At 46.5% G+C, this 18,247-nt stretch overlaps 1 protein-coding gene across 3 annotated transcripts in view; it reads right to left on the reverse strand.

Annotated features, from left to right (window-relative positions):
• The window catches only part of ZNF408 (zinc finger protein 408), a 130,449-nt gene that overhangs the window by 53,312 nt on the left and 58,890 nt on the right, over window positions 1-18,247 (reverse strand). The window contains exon 2 of one of the 3 annotated variants that reach the window (XM_085646658.1): window positions 17,289-17,539. In XM_085646658.1, coding sequence (XP_085502784.1) covers window positions 17,289-17,459 — 171 coding nt within the window. In that variant the 5' untranslated portion in view covers window positions 17,460-17,539. Of the gene's footprint in view, window positions 1-17,288; window positions 17,664-18,247 lie in introns of those variants that run through there. The other 2 variants (XM_085646659.1, XM_085646661.1) reach the window with 2 other exon arrangements.

The following is an 18,247-nucleotide window of genomic DNA, read 5'->3' on the forward strand; positions in this document are numbered from 1 at the left end:
AAACTCCCTGAGAACGTCATTCACAAAATGCTGGAAAGCCGCTGGAGCGTTACATAACCCGTATGGCATCACCAAATATTCAAATAAGCCATGACGGGTACGAAATGCAGTCTTCCACTCATCTCCGGGGGCAATACGAATCAAATGGTAAGCCCCACGTAAATCCAATTTTGTGTAGACCTTTGCATTTTTCACTTGATCCAACAAAACTGAAATTAGCGGGAGTGGATAACGATTTTTGATTGTCACTTGATTCAGGGCTCTGTAATCGATGCAAGTTCGAAGTTCTCCATCTTTCTTCGGAATGAAAAATAAGGGAGACGATACTGGAGATTTAGAGGGACGAATAAATCCATTTTCCAAGTGTTTGTCCAAATAACTTTTAAGATATTGATTTTCAGTTTCAGTCAATGCATAGATTCTACTGCAAGGCAACACGGCCCCTGGCTCAATGTCAATTTTGCAATCGTAGGGGCGATGGGGGGGTAGCCTTTCTGCCTCTTTTACATCGAACACTGAAGACAAATCCTTGTATTCTTCGGGAATTTCCTTGGTTTCCAAAGAGCAAATTAAAGCAGGACGACCAGCTAACTTCCGGGCAGGAGAATCTTCCGTTTGATGGGATTGCTCACAAAAACAGTTTTCCTTGCAAAAGGTTGAATCCATGGTGATGGTTCTCCTAGCCCAATCTATGCGTGGATTGTGTTCAGTTAACCAGGGAAGGCCCAAAATTAATTCAAATTGAGGAGCATCAATCAAGTTAAATGTCAACAATTCCGAATGTCCACTCAATCCAGTCAATTGGATTAATTCTGTTTCATGAGTGATTGGTCCCGAAGATAGGTTAGTTCCATCAACAGCTGTGACCACTTCCAAAACCTGCTTTTCAACAAATCTTATCCCTTTGCGACGGGCATACTTGATGTCACAGAAATTTCCAGTTGCCCCAGAATCTATCATCACTGAGACTCCGCTAATCTCCTGATTTCGAAATCTAGCCGTAAAGGAAACTACCACATGAGGTGAGGATGATTGTAAGGTATTTACCACTTGCTGCAAATTTGGAGTTGACTTTGAATCTGCTTCACCCTGGGCAACTCTCTTCACAGGTGAAGCTGACCTTTTCCCGGCAGAGAATTCTTTGGTTTTTTCGGACAATCCTTTACAAAGTGACCAGAGAGGCCGCAATACAAACACAGGTGACTAGATCTTCGCCTTTCCTTTTCTTCTTTGGACAAGGGTCCTCGTATTGACCCTATCTGCATAGGTTCCTCGGTCAAGGAGTTTTCTAATGACTTGTGAGCTTCCGACTTCATTCGATCAAAACGTGGTGGAAGCGGGCGAACATCTCTTCTTTTTTCATTTCGACGCTCACTCAAACGGTGGTCTATCTGCAACACCAAATCGATTTTTTTTTTTTTTTTTTGTATAGCGCAACGGTTACTCAAAAAGAGAATCCCGGCGCTTTAGGTAAGGTGAACAGGTTACAAAATAACACAACACAGAGAAAACAGTTCAAAAGTCCACAAAAGAAACGGGGCTACAAGCAAACCTATTGAGAAAACAGCCAGGTTTTGAGGCCTTTCCTAAAATCAAGAAGAGTAGTCGCCCCCCGCAAAGGGAGCGGTAAGGAATTCCACATCTGTGGGGCCAGCAGACTGAAGGAGCGGCCCCCTAGGCGAGCCCTCTTCACACGCGGAACAGCCGCAAGAAGTAAAGATTCCGACCTCAACGCGCGAGTAGGATGGTAAAAAGCGAGTCTCTTTTGAAGATGTTTAGCTCCCACCGCATGGAGAGCTTTATAGGCCAAGGTCAGAGCCTTAAAGGCAATCCGTTTGCGGATGGGTAGCCAGTGTAGCGTCACCAACAACCCAGAGGCGCTGATGCGTCTACTTAGGCCAAAGATGGCCCTGGCCGCCGCGTTCTGTGCCACTTGAAGCCTCTGCAGCAAATACTCTGGCAGGCCCAGGTACAGGCTGTTGGCATAATCCAACCTGGAGCCTATCAGGGCCTGCACCGTCAGCCTCCTGTGCTCCTCGGACAAGAGAGGCAGAAACTTCCGCAACATTTTTAGCAGGCCGAAACAGGTGCCGGTTACCCCCAGAATCTGGGCTTTCATCGTCAGCCCCTTGTCCATCTTAACCCCCAGGTTTTTAGCCATGGGAGAAGAGCCGGACGGAGGGAACATGTCGATGGGCCACCAGGCCTGCCAGCTGGGCTCCGAATCGCACCCGCACCCGATTAATTCAGATATTTCGGTGGGCCTCCTAGGAATCTGAGCCAAAGCATCCTTTAGGTCATCCTTTAACCCTCTATAAAAAATTGCTGCTCTTTTGTCTTCAGGCCACTTGGATTCCACCACTAGTTTATTAAATTGGGCCAAGTAGGCAACTAAATCTCGACTCCCCTGCTTGAGCTCCAATAACTCGTTGTCTGTGGCTTGGGAGGCTGAACGTCGATCAAAAATTCGTAAGAATTCTATCTTGAAATCGTTAAAGTTGTATAACATTGGATCATTCTGAGAGACTAACGACATGGACCAAGCTGCAGCATCACCATTCAAATACGACAGTATGAAAGCCACCTTTGATTGATCCTCTGCAAAAATGACTGGCCGACACAAAAAATGCAGGGAACACTGAGTTAAGAATATTTGTGCTCTTTGTGGATCCCCACCAAATATTTCTGGGGGCGCCAGTGGAATAATAGGTGAAACTGCATGAATAACTTGAGTTGAAATATCTGAAGGAGATAGATTGCCTGATAATCCTTGAGAACCCTTAGATCCTGAACCTGATGCAACTAACTCGTCTAATCTTTGCCTAGTCTGAATTGATTCCTGACTCGACCTCCTAACTTCCTCTCTCAATGACTTATTATCTTCTAGGGCACAATTAAGTTGCTTCTGCATGCCTTCTAAAATAGAAGTTAGGGTCTTTAAATCTATCCCTTCCGCCATACTGCTCGGGGGGAAATCTAAACCCTCAAAAATGAGGGTTTTTTTGGGCACTTCAATCTGTCAGATCAATGGAGCGACTTCCCCAGGAGCAGATGACAGGTCCTCAACTCCCTCTCATCCAAGCCAGTGACAGATGGAATATACAACTGCCTCTGGACTTAGCCAAGGGGGAAAGGGGAAGTGGAAGACAAACAAAAGAGAGACTGCCTCCGGACACTGGATCTGCTAATGGTATCTTCTGTTCTTATGAAGACTCCTAAAAAACATAACACACAAATTAAGTCTTCCCTAACTCTAAAGATAGTTTTAAGCTTTCTTCGCTAGAACTACTTTTACCTTTAGTGTCGGAGAACTAAGCCACTCTCTATGCTTGTTTGTCTATTGATTACTTGATCAGCTTTAAGAGGCTGTAGGTCTTTTAATCTCACTCGTGGTTTTACTTCGTGAACTTGTGTGCACCACAGGTGAAAGGGCTGAAATCTCAATGTCTTTATTCAGGATTAAATTATTGTAGAAAAAATTAGCTTAATGCCTCTTATCTTAATAGTGTACAATCCATAACACGGTTGAAGAAAATACTTCGCTGCTCGCCCTTGATATTAGTCTGAAGTCACTTCACAGTTCAAAACTCTCTCATTGAGAGCTATTCAGAATCAATAAGTTCTAACTTGTACTTCAGCAGAATATTTCTTCTCTTTTGCTTGCATATGCTTTTAGATGGAAAAAACAACACTCTTACTTGACTGAGGAGAAGGTCTCTCTTCACAGAGACGCTTCTCCGAAATATTGCTGGTGACGTAGAATCTCCTTCTGAATTCACTACAAAGATTCTCTCGTCAAAACTGTCGACTTGCTGACTGAATTTTAACTGAAAAAATAATAAATACCAGAAAGCACGTGAGATAATATTTTCCGTGCCACACAAACTGTACTGTGAATACTTTCCTTTGAAAAAAGGAACCTGGAACCCACGAAGATAACTCTCTCAAAAGATTTTCTCTGAAGGAACGGGCCTCTGAAAGATAAGGCAACCGTTTTCTTGAGATTCAACAGTTGAAGTGCGCTGCGCGAACCTCGCGCATGCGCATTGAGACCTGTGAAGAGTCTCGCGACTATAACAACTAGACCGAGTACTCTTCCAGGAAATGATCTACAGAATTTAACTGGAAGTGGAAGGGAATCGCAATCCAAGCAGAATGGATCTAAGCGATGTCTTCCAAGTGGGAGTCAATCTTCTCCAGAGCGGGTATTTCCAAGGACACTGTCTTTTAGAGTGCAATCGTACACTCGCAGAATCGTTTTTCAGTCTGTTTCGCTGCATCGTGACATGTAGTTCTATTTTGGGGCCCCAGATTATAATCACTGCAGTTCTATTTTGGGGCTCCAGATTATATTGCTGCAGTCCTATTTTGGGGCCCCAGATTATATTACTGTAGTCCTATTTTGGGGCCCCAGATTATATTGCTGTAGTCCTATTGTGGAGTAAACACAGATTGTATTAAACTGATCATGACTCGTAGCTAGAAAAGGTTCTGGCCAAAAATGAAAGAATACAATTCCTGACCTATTGAAGGCATCCCAGAGTATTTAAACTGGAAGACAGGGCCATAGTTCATAGCTGTTCTTTACTTCGAAGTCTGAACAAATGTACAATACGGTGGGTGTGAAAACTGTGAAAAAGTTAAACTTGCAGCACATTCAGCCATAATAAATGTCCTTATTACAATTAAAAAGCATGCAGCGTTTTATGGCATTGCTCTTCTCCAACCAGGCCCATATATGTGCTTGTCAGTCATTCCCTAAAAGGGGGTTTGCACAACTCTTGGAAATCCCCTAGGAGGCTGGGCTCTGTCAGTAGTGGCTGGCACGGATCAGTGGTGTGGGGGTTTCGCGGAGGGATTAAAAATAAGAAAACGTACCCCTTCGCGTCTCTCCGTGTCGTCCCTCCGCTCCATCCGGAAGAGGGAGCAGGCAGGCCCCCCCCCATACCCATCAGAAGGCAGCATTGCAGCGTTGTGATTGGTCTGTGTGCCGTGGTTCGGGGCTCAGATGGGGAATGGGGCCCTGGGCATGTTCTCCACGCAGGCTGTAATGCAGCGTGGCGGGTAGCATGCAAAGTGCGCGTGAGTGTTTGGCCGGCTCGAGAAGGCCAGTCAACCATGCGCACTTTACAGACTGACCCCACTTCTTCCCCTGCTCTGGAGCAGAGCAGCCCCACCCCGCAAAGACGCAGGAGTGAATAAAATGATAATAAAGACAAGTTATTATCATTGTTCCTTCATTTCCACTGCTAAAAGCAGTGGGGCGACTCTCCTCCGCCATAGTGGAGGAGCCGTCACTGCCCTTTGTTCACTTGGTGCAGAGCTAGTAAGATACAAGGGGGGGGGAGCAGCCTTTTCTAGGAGGGATCTTGTCACAGAATAACAGAATTCGTGGAACCGATTCCAAGAAGCTCAAAGGAGAGAGTTGGGGAAAAGATGGGAAGCTCTCTGTTTTTGGGGTATTTCAAAGAGAAAGAAAGCATCCGTCATAGGATTTGCTTCAACTCTGACGAAAAGAGGGCAGGTGAGTGGCACACTTCAGGGAGATTAGTGCCAGGTATTCCTTGGGCTAGGAATGTGTTGTGATCTGTATTTAGAACATTGGAATGCTCTCCATGTAATGGAATGGAGTGATGTACTTGATGATGTTCACTCATTCCAGTTGGAGATAGAGCAACGGAGTAACGTTGGTGCTGTGCTGTATTACTGGCTGTTGTGTCAAATAAACCTTTGACATCAAGACTTCTGGAGAACAGACTCTTCATTACACAATCACAACAGGTATTCCCCTGAATAGTGTAAGAACTAAACTATTTATGACACTCAACGCTAATGCTAGCTAAAACTTTAACCTGCTAAGCGGATTTAACCAAGGACTGACGGGAATCTTCAGGAAATGACGGCCTGTTTGATGCACGATCAGCACCACAGACAGCACCTCGTCAAGCCAAGATGGTTGCAGCACGACCAGTGACGTCTAAAGGCATGGGCATGCTGGGCAGTTGCCCGGAGGTGGAGGGGGGGGGGGGGGCGGCTACGAGAATAGGGGATCCCATGCTAATCTATGCACAGACAATTTGCATTTCTAATCCTGTGAGTGTTTGCGTAGAGCCCAGTGCACTGCTTTGCCCGGGACCTAGTATGCCGCTAAGATGCCACTGAGCATGGCCGACAGGTCCCGGCAACCATCTGTTCTGAGAGTCTGGGCATTCACAACGACAACCATCCCGGAGGCACCACAGGCTTCAGACTGGGATCCGCTTGGTTTCCAGTACCTCCCGCCTCCTCCGTCATGAGGGCTTTCACCACCAGTAGCTGCCAAGCGGGTTCAAGGCTGGGCCACTCTCTGCGGACTCCACTAGGCGCCGAACCTTGTTTGCCAAGGCTTAGCTTTGAAAATGCATCTACACTTGGACCATGCGGCACATGGGCGGCATCACCGAGTTGGTCTAAGGTCTTCTTGCATCAGCCTTCTGCAGCAGCCAATAACACACCTTTCTCTTAGGACGTTCCCCTAAATCCAATGCAACAGTTCATCTCATTCTGGTTTGCTACTCTCTTTACATCTTACCTCTTCGTGGGGTCTAGTTAATCTATTTTTCCTAGGTTGGGAAAGGACCTGGAGCTTGGCCTCCACTATCTAAAGGAGGAAGTTAAATACCTCAGGGAGGAGGGCACATGCTCGAGGAACTAAGTTGCTTAGTTTGGGGTTTGGAGACCTGGATTCACATCCTGCCTTTGTCATCTCAGAAGCAAACCATGCAATACTATCTCTCAAATTGCAATCATCTAATCTAATTAGAAGTATTGTATCATTTAACGTGGATAAGTGCAATGCTTTGTGTGGCGTTTATCACTGTTCCAATTACATGTTCTAGTATGTGTACTTTGGCTTCAAGTTCACACTATACAAACAGCAGTCTGTGTCTGTATCCCTAAAGTGCTCTTACACTCTAAGGTTTCATTAGACTGGCGCGGGCAACCGGCAGAAGAAGCTTCTTACCCAGAATATAATAAACTCTTCCGGCCATTTTGAAACCAGTGCGATCGGATTCTGAGGAGGGGTCTAACGTAGAGTCCACAAGGTGGGGACAAGCTCGTCGATGACAAAGAAGGGACTTAAAGGTTCATCCACGCAAAGCCAAGAGCTCAAGATGATCTGCACTTTTAAAGCTTATGCTACAGAAATTGTGGAGCAGAACTAGAAAAGTGTTCTGTTCACCATGCAAAGGGTGGTAAAATCCACGCCCACAAACGTGAGCGAGAGAAAAGCCTTGGCGTCGAGGGAAACCTGGACATACTGGCAGACCGATCAATGAGGCGAGTGGCCACGCTCTTCTCAAATGGAGCAAACGTGCAAGGAGATGCCTCCTTTTACAAGACCACCTCTACAGCTTTGGACTAATGCTGCTGGCTTTCAACTCCGAAGGTGCACGGAGTCCTGACAAATATGCCTCAGTGTCCGGACCTTTACAACGTGTGGGACTTGTATGTTCACCCACAATCGGCATAAGTTGTCTTACTTCTAAGTCCCTAGTGTATGGTACCGGGAGACCCGGGGCCTGTAGGTTAAAGTGCCCCCGTGGAGTGCAGCACTTATTGTGTCACAATGAGTAACAAAGCAAAGCATGACCCCCGCCTGCCACTGCTGGCTGCCAGAGCAGATTTCACGCTGCTAATCTGACTTGACCACCTAAGAAACTGACAAAGTCCAGACTTTCCTTTTTATTAATATAAATATGTATATTATAAAAGACACCCCTAAGGCTGGCAGGCCTATGGAGCCCTTAGGCAGGGTGCTGTATATTAAAAAAGTACGATGTTACTCGTTGACAACTCAGCTGTGCTAACCCCTAAATGGGACTATTCAAGTTGGAACTTCAAGGTATCAAAATAATCGCTACATTAGACCTAACGTGATGCCCAAGTCTAATTTACTGTAACATTTGAGAAAAAGGCAACTTTAAAAAGTTGACACTCTGTTGCTCAAGTTTTCCAGTGACCATTAACAGATGCTGGCCACAAGACAGTCTTCTGCTGGTGGAAAAGTCGTCCCCGAGCCCCAGACAGAACAGGTGAACTCCAAGAGTCAAGTTGGCTAACTTCCAGTGCCACAAAAGCTGAAGTAGTCCGCATTGTCAAGTCAGTAGCCACAATTGCTTGACCGCAAACGTGCAGCCTGGAACACAGTGCCCAGACACAGATGGACGACTTTTTTAATTGAACATGTGCAAGTCCGACTGTGTGCACGCTTAGATAATGGCGATCCCATGGTTAGGGGAGGTTACGGGTGATGGAGCTCACATACTTGACATGGAACATTAGGAGCCTTAACAACCCCTCGCAGGAGCAAACAAGTCCATGCTTATCTGACACAGCATGGTGTTTGTTGGACCTGGCCCTCTCTGCAGGGTTCTACCCAAACTTTTTGCCTTCCTCAGCCATTTTTACTGACCTTTTTGTTGGCTTTAGGACTCTGGGCCCTTTACCACTGCTAATCAGTGTTAAAGTGCATGTGGTATGTTTGGTTTACATCTGTTATACCCAGAGCCTGTAAATTAAATGCTACTAGTGGGGCTGGAGCATTGCTTGTGCCACCCTCGGACGTAGCCTTTCAAACCTGTCTCAGATCTGCCACTGCAGGGCATGTGTGTGCAGTTTACTGCCACATTGACATAGCATTCAAAAACTACTTTCCAAGCCTTAAACTCCCCTTTTATTACATACAGGTCACCCATAAGCTAGGCCCTAGGTAGCCCCAAGGGCAGGGTGGTGTGTAATTAAAAGATAGGACATGTGCCTTTATTGTGTGGAATGTCCTGGTACTGACAAACAGCCTATTTTGTTTCTCACCTCTGTGAGGCCTACTCCTCTGATAGGCTAGCATTGGTAATTCCCTTCTATAACTTCAAGGGGTAATTCCTGATCAGAAAGGAGTAGCGAAAGCAGTAGGAGTAGCGCTGTGGAGGACAATGCGTCCTGATTGCCAACACAATCACGCCGTGCTGTGGAAGACAGCGCGGCCTGATTGCAAGCTGGGGCCCGTGCTTTGTGGTGAGTGCAGAGAGCCGTCTTTGTTTGACTGATCTCTGGTTGGGCGTGCGCGAGAGGGACCCACGTTCTCCAGTGGCGGCGGAGTCCTGGTTGGCAGTACCTCACCGCGTGGGGGCGTGTCGTAGCAAGATACCCAGCGAGGTCCTGCAAAGGTCAAACCATGTGCCCCCCTCCTTACCTTGCAAAGTTCCTGGGGGCATTGCCTACCCCTAGGATATAGCAGACACGGAGAGAGGTGTGGTATTGCCTCCGTGGAAAGTACACTAGCCCCCCACCAGCGCCACCCATACAACACTTGGAGGTAGCGCCTGCCCTTGTTTTGTTCGGCCACAGAGTTCCCACCGCCATTGGCATAGTTCTGGTGCTGACTATTTCTTAGTCACCGTAAAGGCTGTAATAACTGCGCCAGTACTTTTGCACCCTACATATGAGGCCTGTTTCTATAGAAGGCCACAGAAATTACCATAACTAGGATAATAGAGGGCCCAATGCTTTCGAGCCCTTTGGTTATATTTTCATGATTTGTTAGTGTTCCTACTCTAAATGGCATCATGTGCAAGAGATTTATGATTCATGCCTAGTATGAGAAATAAATAAACAACAAAAGAGTGAAGCCGAGTTGAAGAAGGCTAAGACATGGAATCACTCTTGTTTTGTAGAAGGGTCCTCACTCACCAACCTAGTTGGTGACATTCTTCATCGTAGGGCCCCCACCAGAGATGCCGAGTGCCTCCCCGGTGTGCTACGACGCCTGATTACAGCAGAGCCGGATTTTGTGAGTGTTGGGTGCAAGTGATGGTGCAATAAGTGATGTTAACATAGCCTATACTACTCATTATTTTTTTTTTTAATAATAGGGTAGTATGACTAGAGTAAAAATAGTGCATGGTGGAAGTTATAACTGATTAGATTGGTCCGTTACATCCTTTTTTTATAAAATAATGGGTCGACATGTTTCAGCCTCTATATGCAATTGGCGAGGCTTTCCTCAGGACCGTGGACCATGGCGGTATGCGCACGCTAAGGCGCATCCTGACCTATGGCCCAAATTAGAACCGGTCTACTCACGGTTCTTACACTAGAACGCCTTCAGTGCTTCTGAAAGCACAATCTGTAAAACAAAAATTCACAGTGACAAGACATCAACATACAACATAACACATATGTCAATAAGCTTCGTTGCATGTTGGAAACCACCATGTATGTTGTAGCGCTGTGGTTGTATGTTGATGTCTTGTCACTGTGAATTTTTGTTTTACAGATGGATTGTGCTTTCAGAAGCACTGAAGGCGTTCTAGTGTAAGAACCGTGAGTAGACCGGTTCTAATTTGCACCATAGGTCAGGATGCGCCTTAGCATGCGCATACCGCCATGGTCCACGGTCCTGAGGAAAGCCTCGCCAATTGCATACAGAGGCTGAAACATGTCGACCCATTGTTTTATAAATACGGATGTAACGGACCAATCTAATCAGTTATAACTTCCACCATGCACTATTTTTACTCTAGTCATACTACCCTATTATTAAAAAAAAAAAATAATGAGTAGTATAGGCTATTTTAACATCACTTATTGCACCATCGCTTGCACCCAACTCTCACAAAATCCTGCTCCGCTGTAATCAGGCGTCGTAGCACACCGGGGAGGCACTCGGCCTCTCTGGTGGGGGTCCTATGATGAAGCATGTCACCAACTAGGTTGGTGAGTGAGGACCCTTCTACAAAACATGAGTGATTCCATGTCTTAGCCTTCTTCGACTCAGCTTCACTCTTTTGTTGTTTATTTGTTTACCCTTGGGGAACAATAGTGGAGTAAGAATTCCCTCCCTCTCTCTTTGTTTTGACATAATATGAAAAATACCCATAATTTATTCATGATGTGCAGAGAACGGATTGTCCATGCATAAGGTACAAAACATTTATGATTCACGTTGTATTGGATTGTGATATGTATAATACAGAAGCATATTTTTCATATAATCCTGTGTGGAGTCTCTTGTGGTGTATTCATTTTATTACTAGTGTGAGTGTGATGCACAAATGCTTTTTGCATTGCCTCTGATTATAAGCCTGACTGCTCCGTGCCAAGCTACCAGAAGGTGAATACAGGTTATCCTGGCGCCCACCGTTTAGTAGAGGAGCAACATGCTGGAGTGAAGCTACTGTAAGATGGCAGCCGAGCTACATACTCCTTCCCAACATGCCATCCTCATCACCTCCACCCTCCCGTTTCTGGACACAAGACTTTCGGTCACTTCATGATCTTCATTCTAAATCCGGCAGAACCCGAACCACATGGCTGATTCCCAGTGGAGCGGCACTGACCGCTATAGGGAAGATTGGCTACGGTGCACCGCTATGACCGTCACCTATCCAGCCAGACTTCGGACATATGTCTCGTCGTTTTTCCCCTGCTACTGTCTCCCCCCTGTGAACCCCCTCTTGACTTTTGTGTTTGCTAGTCACTCCTGTCTTGACTGCGTAATCATTCTGTAATTTATGTTAAATCTTGTAACTTGCAACTCGCTTTTTCCCTATGTAAAGTGCTGTGATACCTTCGGGTCTAGCCAGCGCTATTTAAAACTCATTAAAAAAAAATCTAAACAAAATGTTTTGTGTGTAACTTACTTGCCCTGACTAGTGTGGTGGGTTCTGCCTGGCTTAGATGCATACCCCAGCCAACTAGATATCCCATCTCTAACAGTGTTAAAATAGCATTTCTATAAGAAACACACCTCTCGCCCCGTGATCGATCTACGTTTGAATCGTCTCAGGGGGACAATAGCTACTTTTCATACTGCAGCAATGTGACACCCCTCCATCACATGTTGTCCGACCATTCCTCGATTAGGATGCGATTGAGGATACCGTATGGAGGAGGCCTGGAATGACATTGGTGCTTTTCCGGCACTGCCCTCCATGACGAGGTTTTTCGTAAGGAACTCTGTGACTATCATCAAATACTTCATCTTAATACCAGCTCAGTCACCAGGCAGGCCACTCTATGGAACGCATATAATGTTTATAATTGCAAGGTGTGCATCTTGAAACATGCCGGAGTGCTGCGTGATATTCACACCCACCTCTCCCGCACAGAGACCGAACTGCTTGGTATTGGTCGAGAGGACTCCCAACTGCGCCGCGAGAATTAGATAGATCCTGGTGAAGGACTTATCAGACAGGGAGACAGCTAGGGAAATATGCATGTGCACGAGGATACGGGGAGGGAGAACACCGGGGCCGTACCTTAGCTTGACTACTGAGCCCCCAATAGACACGAAGGGCACATCACTGAGCTGCGGACAAAGGTGAGAGGACTGCTGACAGAAAATGAGAGTATAATCACAAAACTCACGTTACTACAACAGCCTATACTCCTCCCAAACAACGAGTAACGCCGCTAAAATTGGTGACTACCTTGCTGGGATCGCTAAGGTCTGGATTACAGAGGGACAGAGACCGGTTTTGAGCGAACCCTTCTTTAGTGAAGAAATATTTCCTGCAATAGATGCCCTTGATGGAGCCAAGGCCCCAGGGCTAGAGGGGCTCGTGGGAGCATTTTATAAGGCGCATAAACACGTGCTTGCCCCACATCTCCTGGAGGGGTATGCCAAGACCCTCGAGACCGGGTTTGCCCACCCACACTACGCAAGACTGTGATCACGCAGCTTCTGAAGTGGGGTAAAGCACCTCACCTGTGCTCCTCATATCGTCCACTTTCGTTACTTTACCTGGACAATACAATTCTGGCCAAGGTCATCACAACAAGGCTGGCTCTACTGATGGAACAGCTTATATCGCCAATACAAACCAGCTTTGTCCCTCATAGGTCCACTTCCATAAATCTACTGAAGATCTTCGCGGTGCTGAATCAGATATCACCTTACGTCCTAACGGTGGCCACTTTGCTAGATGTCGAAAAGGCATTTGATTCCTTAAGATGGTCTTTTCTGATGGCGCTGTTGGATTAATTAGGTACGCCCCACGGATAGACTGCTCTTAACATGTTACTCTACTCACACCCAGTGGCTCAACTGAGGGTCAATGGCTCCCTCACTAATCCATTACTGGTGTCAAGGGGTACTCATCAAAGGTTCCCCCTGTAGCCGCTAATTTTTATAATCGCCATGAACCCCCTGGTTCGGCACATCAAGAGCAACATCTCCACCACGGCTTCTAGTTCGGTCCTGGCTGTTTGTTGGTGTCCATGTATGCAGATGACATTCTGCTTTTGGTGCGTCACCCTGCAGATAATCTCGCTCCCCTCATCTGGCAAGTTATTTGTTACCGTTGCCTTTCCGGCCTTACATCAACTTGGCCAAATTGGAACTCTTTCCTCGTTGCAACGCCAGGAATATTATAGAACCTGTTGTCTTGGAGTGAGGAATCTACCAAATATCTGGGAGTTTTACTACATAGCCAAAAATATATGGTGATCTGGTGAGCTATGGGTCAGCCATGGATAAGCTGAGCACACAGATTGAGCGGTGGATCAAGTTGCCCTTATCCATGGTGGGCCGCGTTGCCATCATTAAGGTAGTAGTCCTCCCTAGTTTTATATATTTATTTCTGAACATTCCAATTCCACTGCCCAACAGCTTCTTTGCTACCATAAGGAACCTTTTGATCCAGCTTGTTTGGGTGGAACTCTCTGGCAGTTGTATTACCTTGCAGCACAATGTCGATTTGCATATTACTGGTATTATGTAGGCACTATGTGAGCCCTGAGCAGGACCAACTGAGACATGCCCCCCTACTCTCTATATTCCCAAAAGGCATACCACTCGACCCCTCCGATGTCCAGATGTTGTCCACCACTAGCTGGGCATGAAGGAAACTTTGCCACCATCTTGGGAGTGGCATTCTGTACTCACCTGCCCTTCATTTACCTCATAACCCCTGGCTTCCTCTCACAGAAGAAAAGTTGGTCCAGTGCACTCTACTGGCCCACAACTTGCCCACGATTGGAGACTCAGATACTACCCATTTTGGTGACACCACACACATGGATCATTTTATACTTCAGCGCCTACACAACAAGCTTCATGCTAGAATACCCTTCTACCCATTGGTGCCGGACGACTCCACTCAGAAGACGTTAGTTATTACTGCTACAGATAAGGGGCGGCTGGTCTCCAGACTGTATCGGATTGTGTTGCCATGAAGCCAGGGAATGACGGTCAGATCAAGGCACCATGTGAGTGGGATCTGGGACAGCCCCTACCAAATTAGAACAAAGCGGGTTTCCCCTAATCATAGGCACAGGCTCTTGCACTATAAGTTTCTCCACCGTGTAAACACCACACCTTGGGGCCAGGCTAGAATTAATCGCACACGGTCCTCCCAATGCCCAAAGTGCTGAGCGAATGATGCCACTTTTGCACACCTGTGCTGGAACTGCCCCCAAGTACAGAAGTACTGGACAAAAATCCTCTTTCTGATATCTACCATGATTGGAATAGTACTCACACCTAGTCCTTTACTGGCCTCCTTAGTTATGTCAAGGATGTCACAACAGGTATATGTAGATTTTCTGACATTGTACTACTGCTTGTGAAACGAGGGCAGGCATTACTCTGAGGCAGCAAACTCTGTACCACTGGTTTACTGCGACATGACTAGCGAAATATACACCACATCACAACCCAGCTTCACGGCCCAAAGATATATGTCAGCCATCTCGCGATTACTTTCTGACTTTGGAATCTGATGTACCTGTTTGATTTGGTGACCTGCATTTCCCGCTGGACGGCCTCATGAACCCCCTCCCATTTACACCATGTGGGCTGTTACTACACGTATGCCATTCATGCTGAGGACCCTGTAGGCTGATCAAACACCTAGACAACCTGCCGTCAGTTATCCCTTAGGGCCTACTTCCTGCCAGGTATGTCGATTAGCAATAATACTTGCCTCGTTTGCCTGACTGTTGTCCGGTTATTAGTACAGCTCACGTCTGCTTAAAGTGTAGACGTAGTTTGTTCTTGTTGATAAGCAAATGAAAATAAAGTTTATAAAAACAAAAAAAGCACCACACTGCTCACAGGTACCCTTTATAAAGACATGTTGCATGTGGTGCAGGATGGGGCATGTCTGCCTTTGTCGCAGCACATGTGACAGCATCGCATACAGCCCATAGCAGCTTTCCCACCTTCTGCTTCTAGCTCCCATATGCATTCCTCTAAGAGCCTTGTTTCAACACCACAGATCAAGTAAACCAACAGTCTGCTTAGGGCCCTCCTTTCTCCCTTTCCCAGCACCAGGCCTCCATGTTGGACTCTAGAAACAAGAACCAGTCTGCTGTGCCCAGAGCTCACTCGTCATGAACCACCAGCCATGTTTACTGTACACTGGAACACGGACTTTAGAGGAGTACTTCGGCGGCCTATTGGCGGTGCGAAATCTTGTCCACTTCTAGGAGGTGCGTTTTGGGAGTTTAAACTAGTTTTGTGCTGATGGCATTTTGTGGCTGATTCTATGCTGCTGGGCTTCAATCCACTGCTTTGTGCCCCTATTACCACCAGGGCCGGCTTTAGCACTAGTGGCGCCCTGTGCGATAATGTTTGTTGGCGCCCTCCCAATGACCACCTCCACCACAGATTCCCTCACTACCACCATTTGACAGTGCCCCTCAAGTCTCCAAAACCACTGTCTCTTAGATTCATTTCGTTTTATAGTGCCACTCATGCCAGTTTAAGATGTCAGAAAACTTTACATCACACACGCATTGCACAGACACAATCATCGCTGTGAAAATCAGTATATAGGAAATGTTACATAAGATAGAGGCTACAAGGGGTAGGAGTCACATGTCATCCAAACTGGTAGGCAGTATAGTTTAAGAGTCCTTGGGCAGGAAAAGCACAAATTCAGAATTTAAAATGTAACGCAAAATGTAACACCATAGTTAGGGGTTTTCTTTAATAATAAGAATTGATTTCTACCCAAATGAACCCCTTTTGCAATATTAGGACAACGAAAGTCTGGGCAAAAAATATATAGCTCTAATATTTTCCTTGCAGTTTGCATGCAGCTCTTTGATGGCAGTTAATAGATCACTGCGCTATATTAAGATTTTAACTTACAAACTGCAAGTAAGAAAAGGATCTCTGACAAAACCGGTAACCCATTGACCTATTTATATTATATGCACTGTGTGATGTTAATGGGAAACGTTCTTTGCAACAGGCATTTTAACCCTCTGCCCTCTGATCAGTCAAAACGTTCACTAGGCAAAGCTCCGGACTCTCTCCAGGAAGAACATTAATCACTGGAGTTGTCATTTTTATTTCGGGGACAAAGTACGGGGCATCAGGTGCTTTCAAAGCGATGAACATGGCGCCCCCACTCCAAGTAAGCGCCCGGTGCGGTGGCACCGATCGCACCGCCCTAGAGCCGGCCCTGGTTACCACCTCACTCCTACCGCCCTTGTGCTGGAGGGCCCCTCGAATTCTGTCCTAGACCTTTTTTCCATTGTTCGAGGTCTTTGGGAAGCAATAACACAAAGGCTGAGCACCACCGAGATCTTCCTACCTTCCCAAACCCTCGATGGGATTGTCCACAGGCATTAGAGTTAGTTTCCTGTGCTCTGTTGGGAATCATATCGCAACCAAGCCCAGAAGCTGGTTTGTGTGTAGATAATCATGTTAACTGCCTCATATTTCCTATATGTGAATACATTTTGTTAATACCATAGCTGTGACTGAAGAGTGAGTTCCTCTAGGTTTACTCGGAGTTTAAATCCGGCTACTACCTCATGAGACAAGTCTCAAATACTCACCCTCACTACCTAGAGAGACCCGGGTGCCGCAAGGGAGAAAATGTTTGTCCAATCAGAGTACAATAGTAATGAAGGTCCCTGCACACGAGTGGTTTATCGCAATATCCCCCGCGATACTGCCAAGCACCACTGTCTGCTCTAGAGTACCAATGAGTACAGTCACAGCATGTACTGGGTTCAGTTCTCATTACTGTGCTCATAACCAAAACTGGATTAAGAATATATGATTGTGGTCATAACACATACCAGGATCCTAACGAGCTCACATTAGATTACAGAGGCCCCTAACACATACCAAGCTCACACTGCATTGTAGAGGCCTAACACATACCAGACTCAGGGGACATGTTGGGGCCAGAGCAGGTGCCAGACTCACTACCTTAGGAGGCCCACGCACAGAATAAAAGTACTGGGGATGCTGCTTTCCTTAGGGCACAAAACCTACAATGGCTTACCGCCTGCGTCTCTGAGGCTCCATCGTCCATCTTCAGTGGCCCGAAGAGAGTCCCTATGGAAAGGGCCTCGCCAACACACCAGACTCCCAGGGCATTATCCTGAGTGAGAGTGGGTCCCACAGCGAGCCCACAGGGAAGGCTCCAAAGGGCCCAGTGAGGAGTTCTCGACATCACCTCCCAGATCTAGGGGCAGGTTTGCAGGACCAGGGCCTGAGCTTGGGGTGTAGACCGGTGCTGCGGCAGCTCACAATCTGTAGAGAGAGAAGAGTAGACGTCAGTGGGTGCGCCCTTGTGGGACACCAGAAGTGGTCATCATTTTCAATCCTTAAACTATATCCCTTCTTCCTTCTAAGGTCTATGTGCAAACATAATGGTGGTGTCCATACAAATACTTCTCTCTCCCTTCGTTCTCTTCATAGTGTCTATGCTCACACTCTTGCCTCCTCTCCTTACCCCTAGAATCCCTATCTTCATGTTACAGTTTTTGACCTTCATTACTTCCTTCGGTCTCTATGCACCTTCAAGACCTTCACTACTTCTCTCCTGTGGTCTCTATGTACCTTCAAGACCTTCATTACTTCCTTCCTGTGGTCTCTATGCACCTTCAAGACCTTCATTACTTCCCTCCTATGGCCTATATGCACCTCCAAGACCTTCATTACTTCCTTCCTGTGGTCTCTATGCACCTTCAAGACCTTCATTACTTCCCTCCTATGGCCTATATGCACCTCCAAGACCTTCATTACTTCCTTCCTGTGGTCTCTATGCACCTTCAAGACCATCATTACTTCTCTCCTGTGGTCTCTACGCACCTTCAAGACCTTCATTACTTCTCTCCTGTGGTCTCTATGCACCTCCAAGACCTTCATTACTTCCTTCCTGTGGTGTCCATGCACCTTCAAGACCTTCTTTACTTCTCTCCTGTGGTCTCCATGCACCTTCAAGACCTTCATTACTTC

This window comes from Triturus cristatus, chromosome 3_1 (genome assembly GCF_964204655.1).
Source record: "Triturus cristatus chromosome 3_1, aTriCri1.1, whole genome shotgun sequence".
NCBI lineage: Eukaryota > Metazoa > Chordata > Amphibia > Caudata > Salamandridae > Triturus > Triturus cristatus.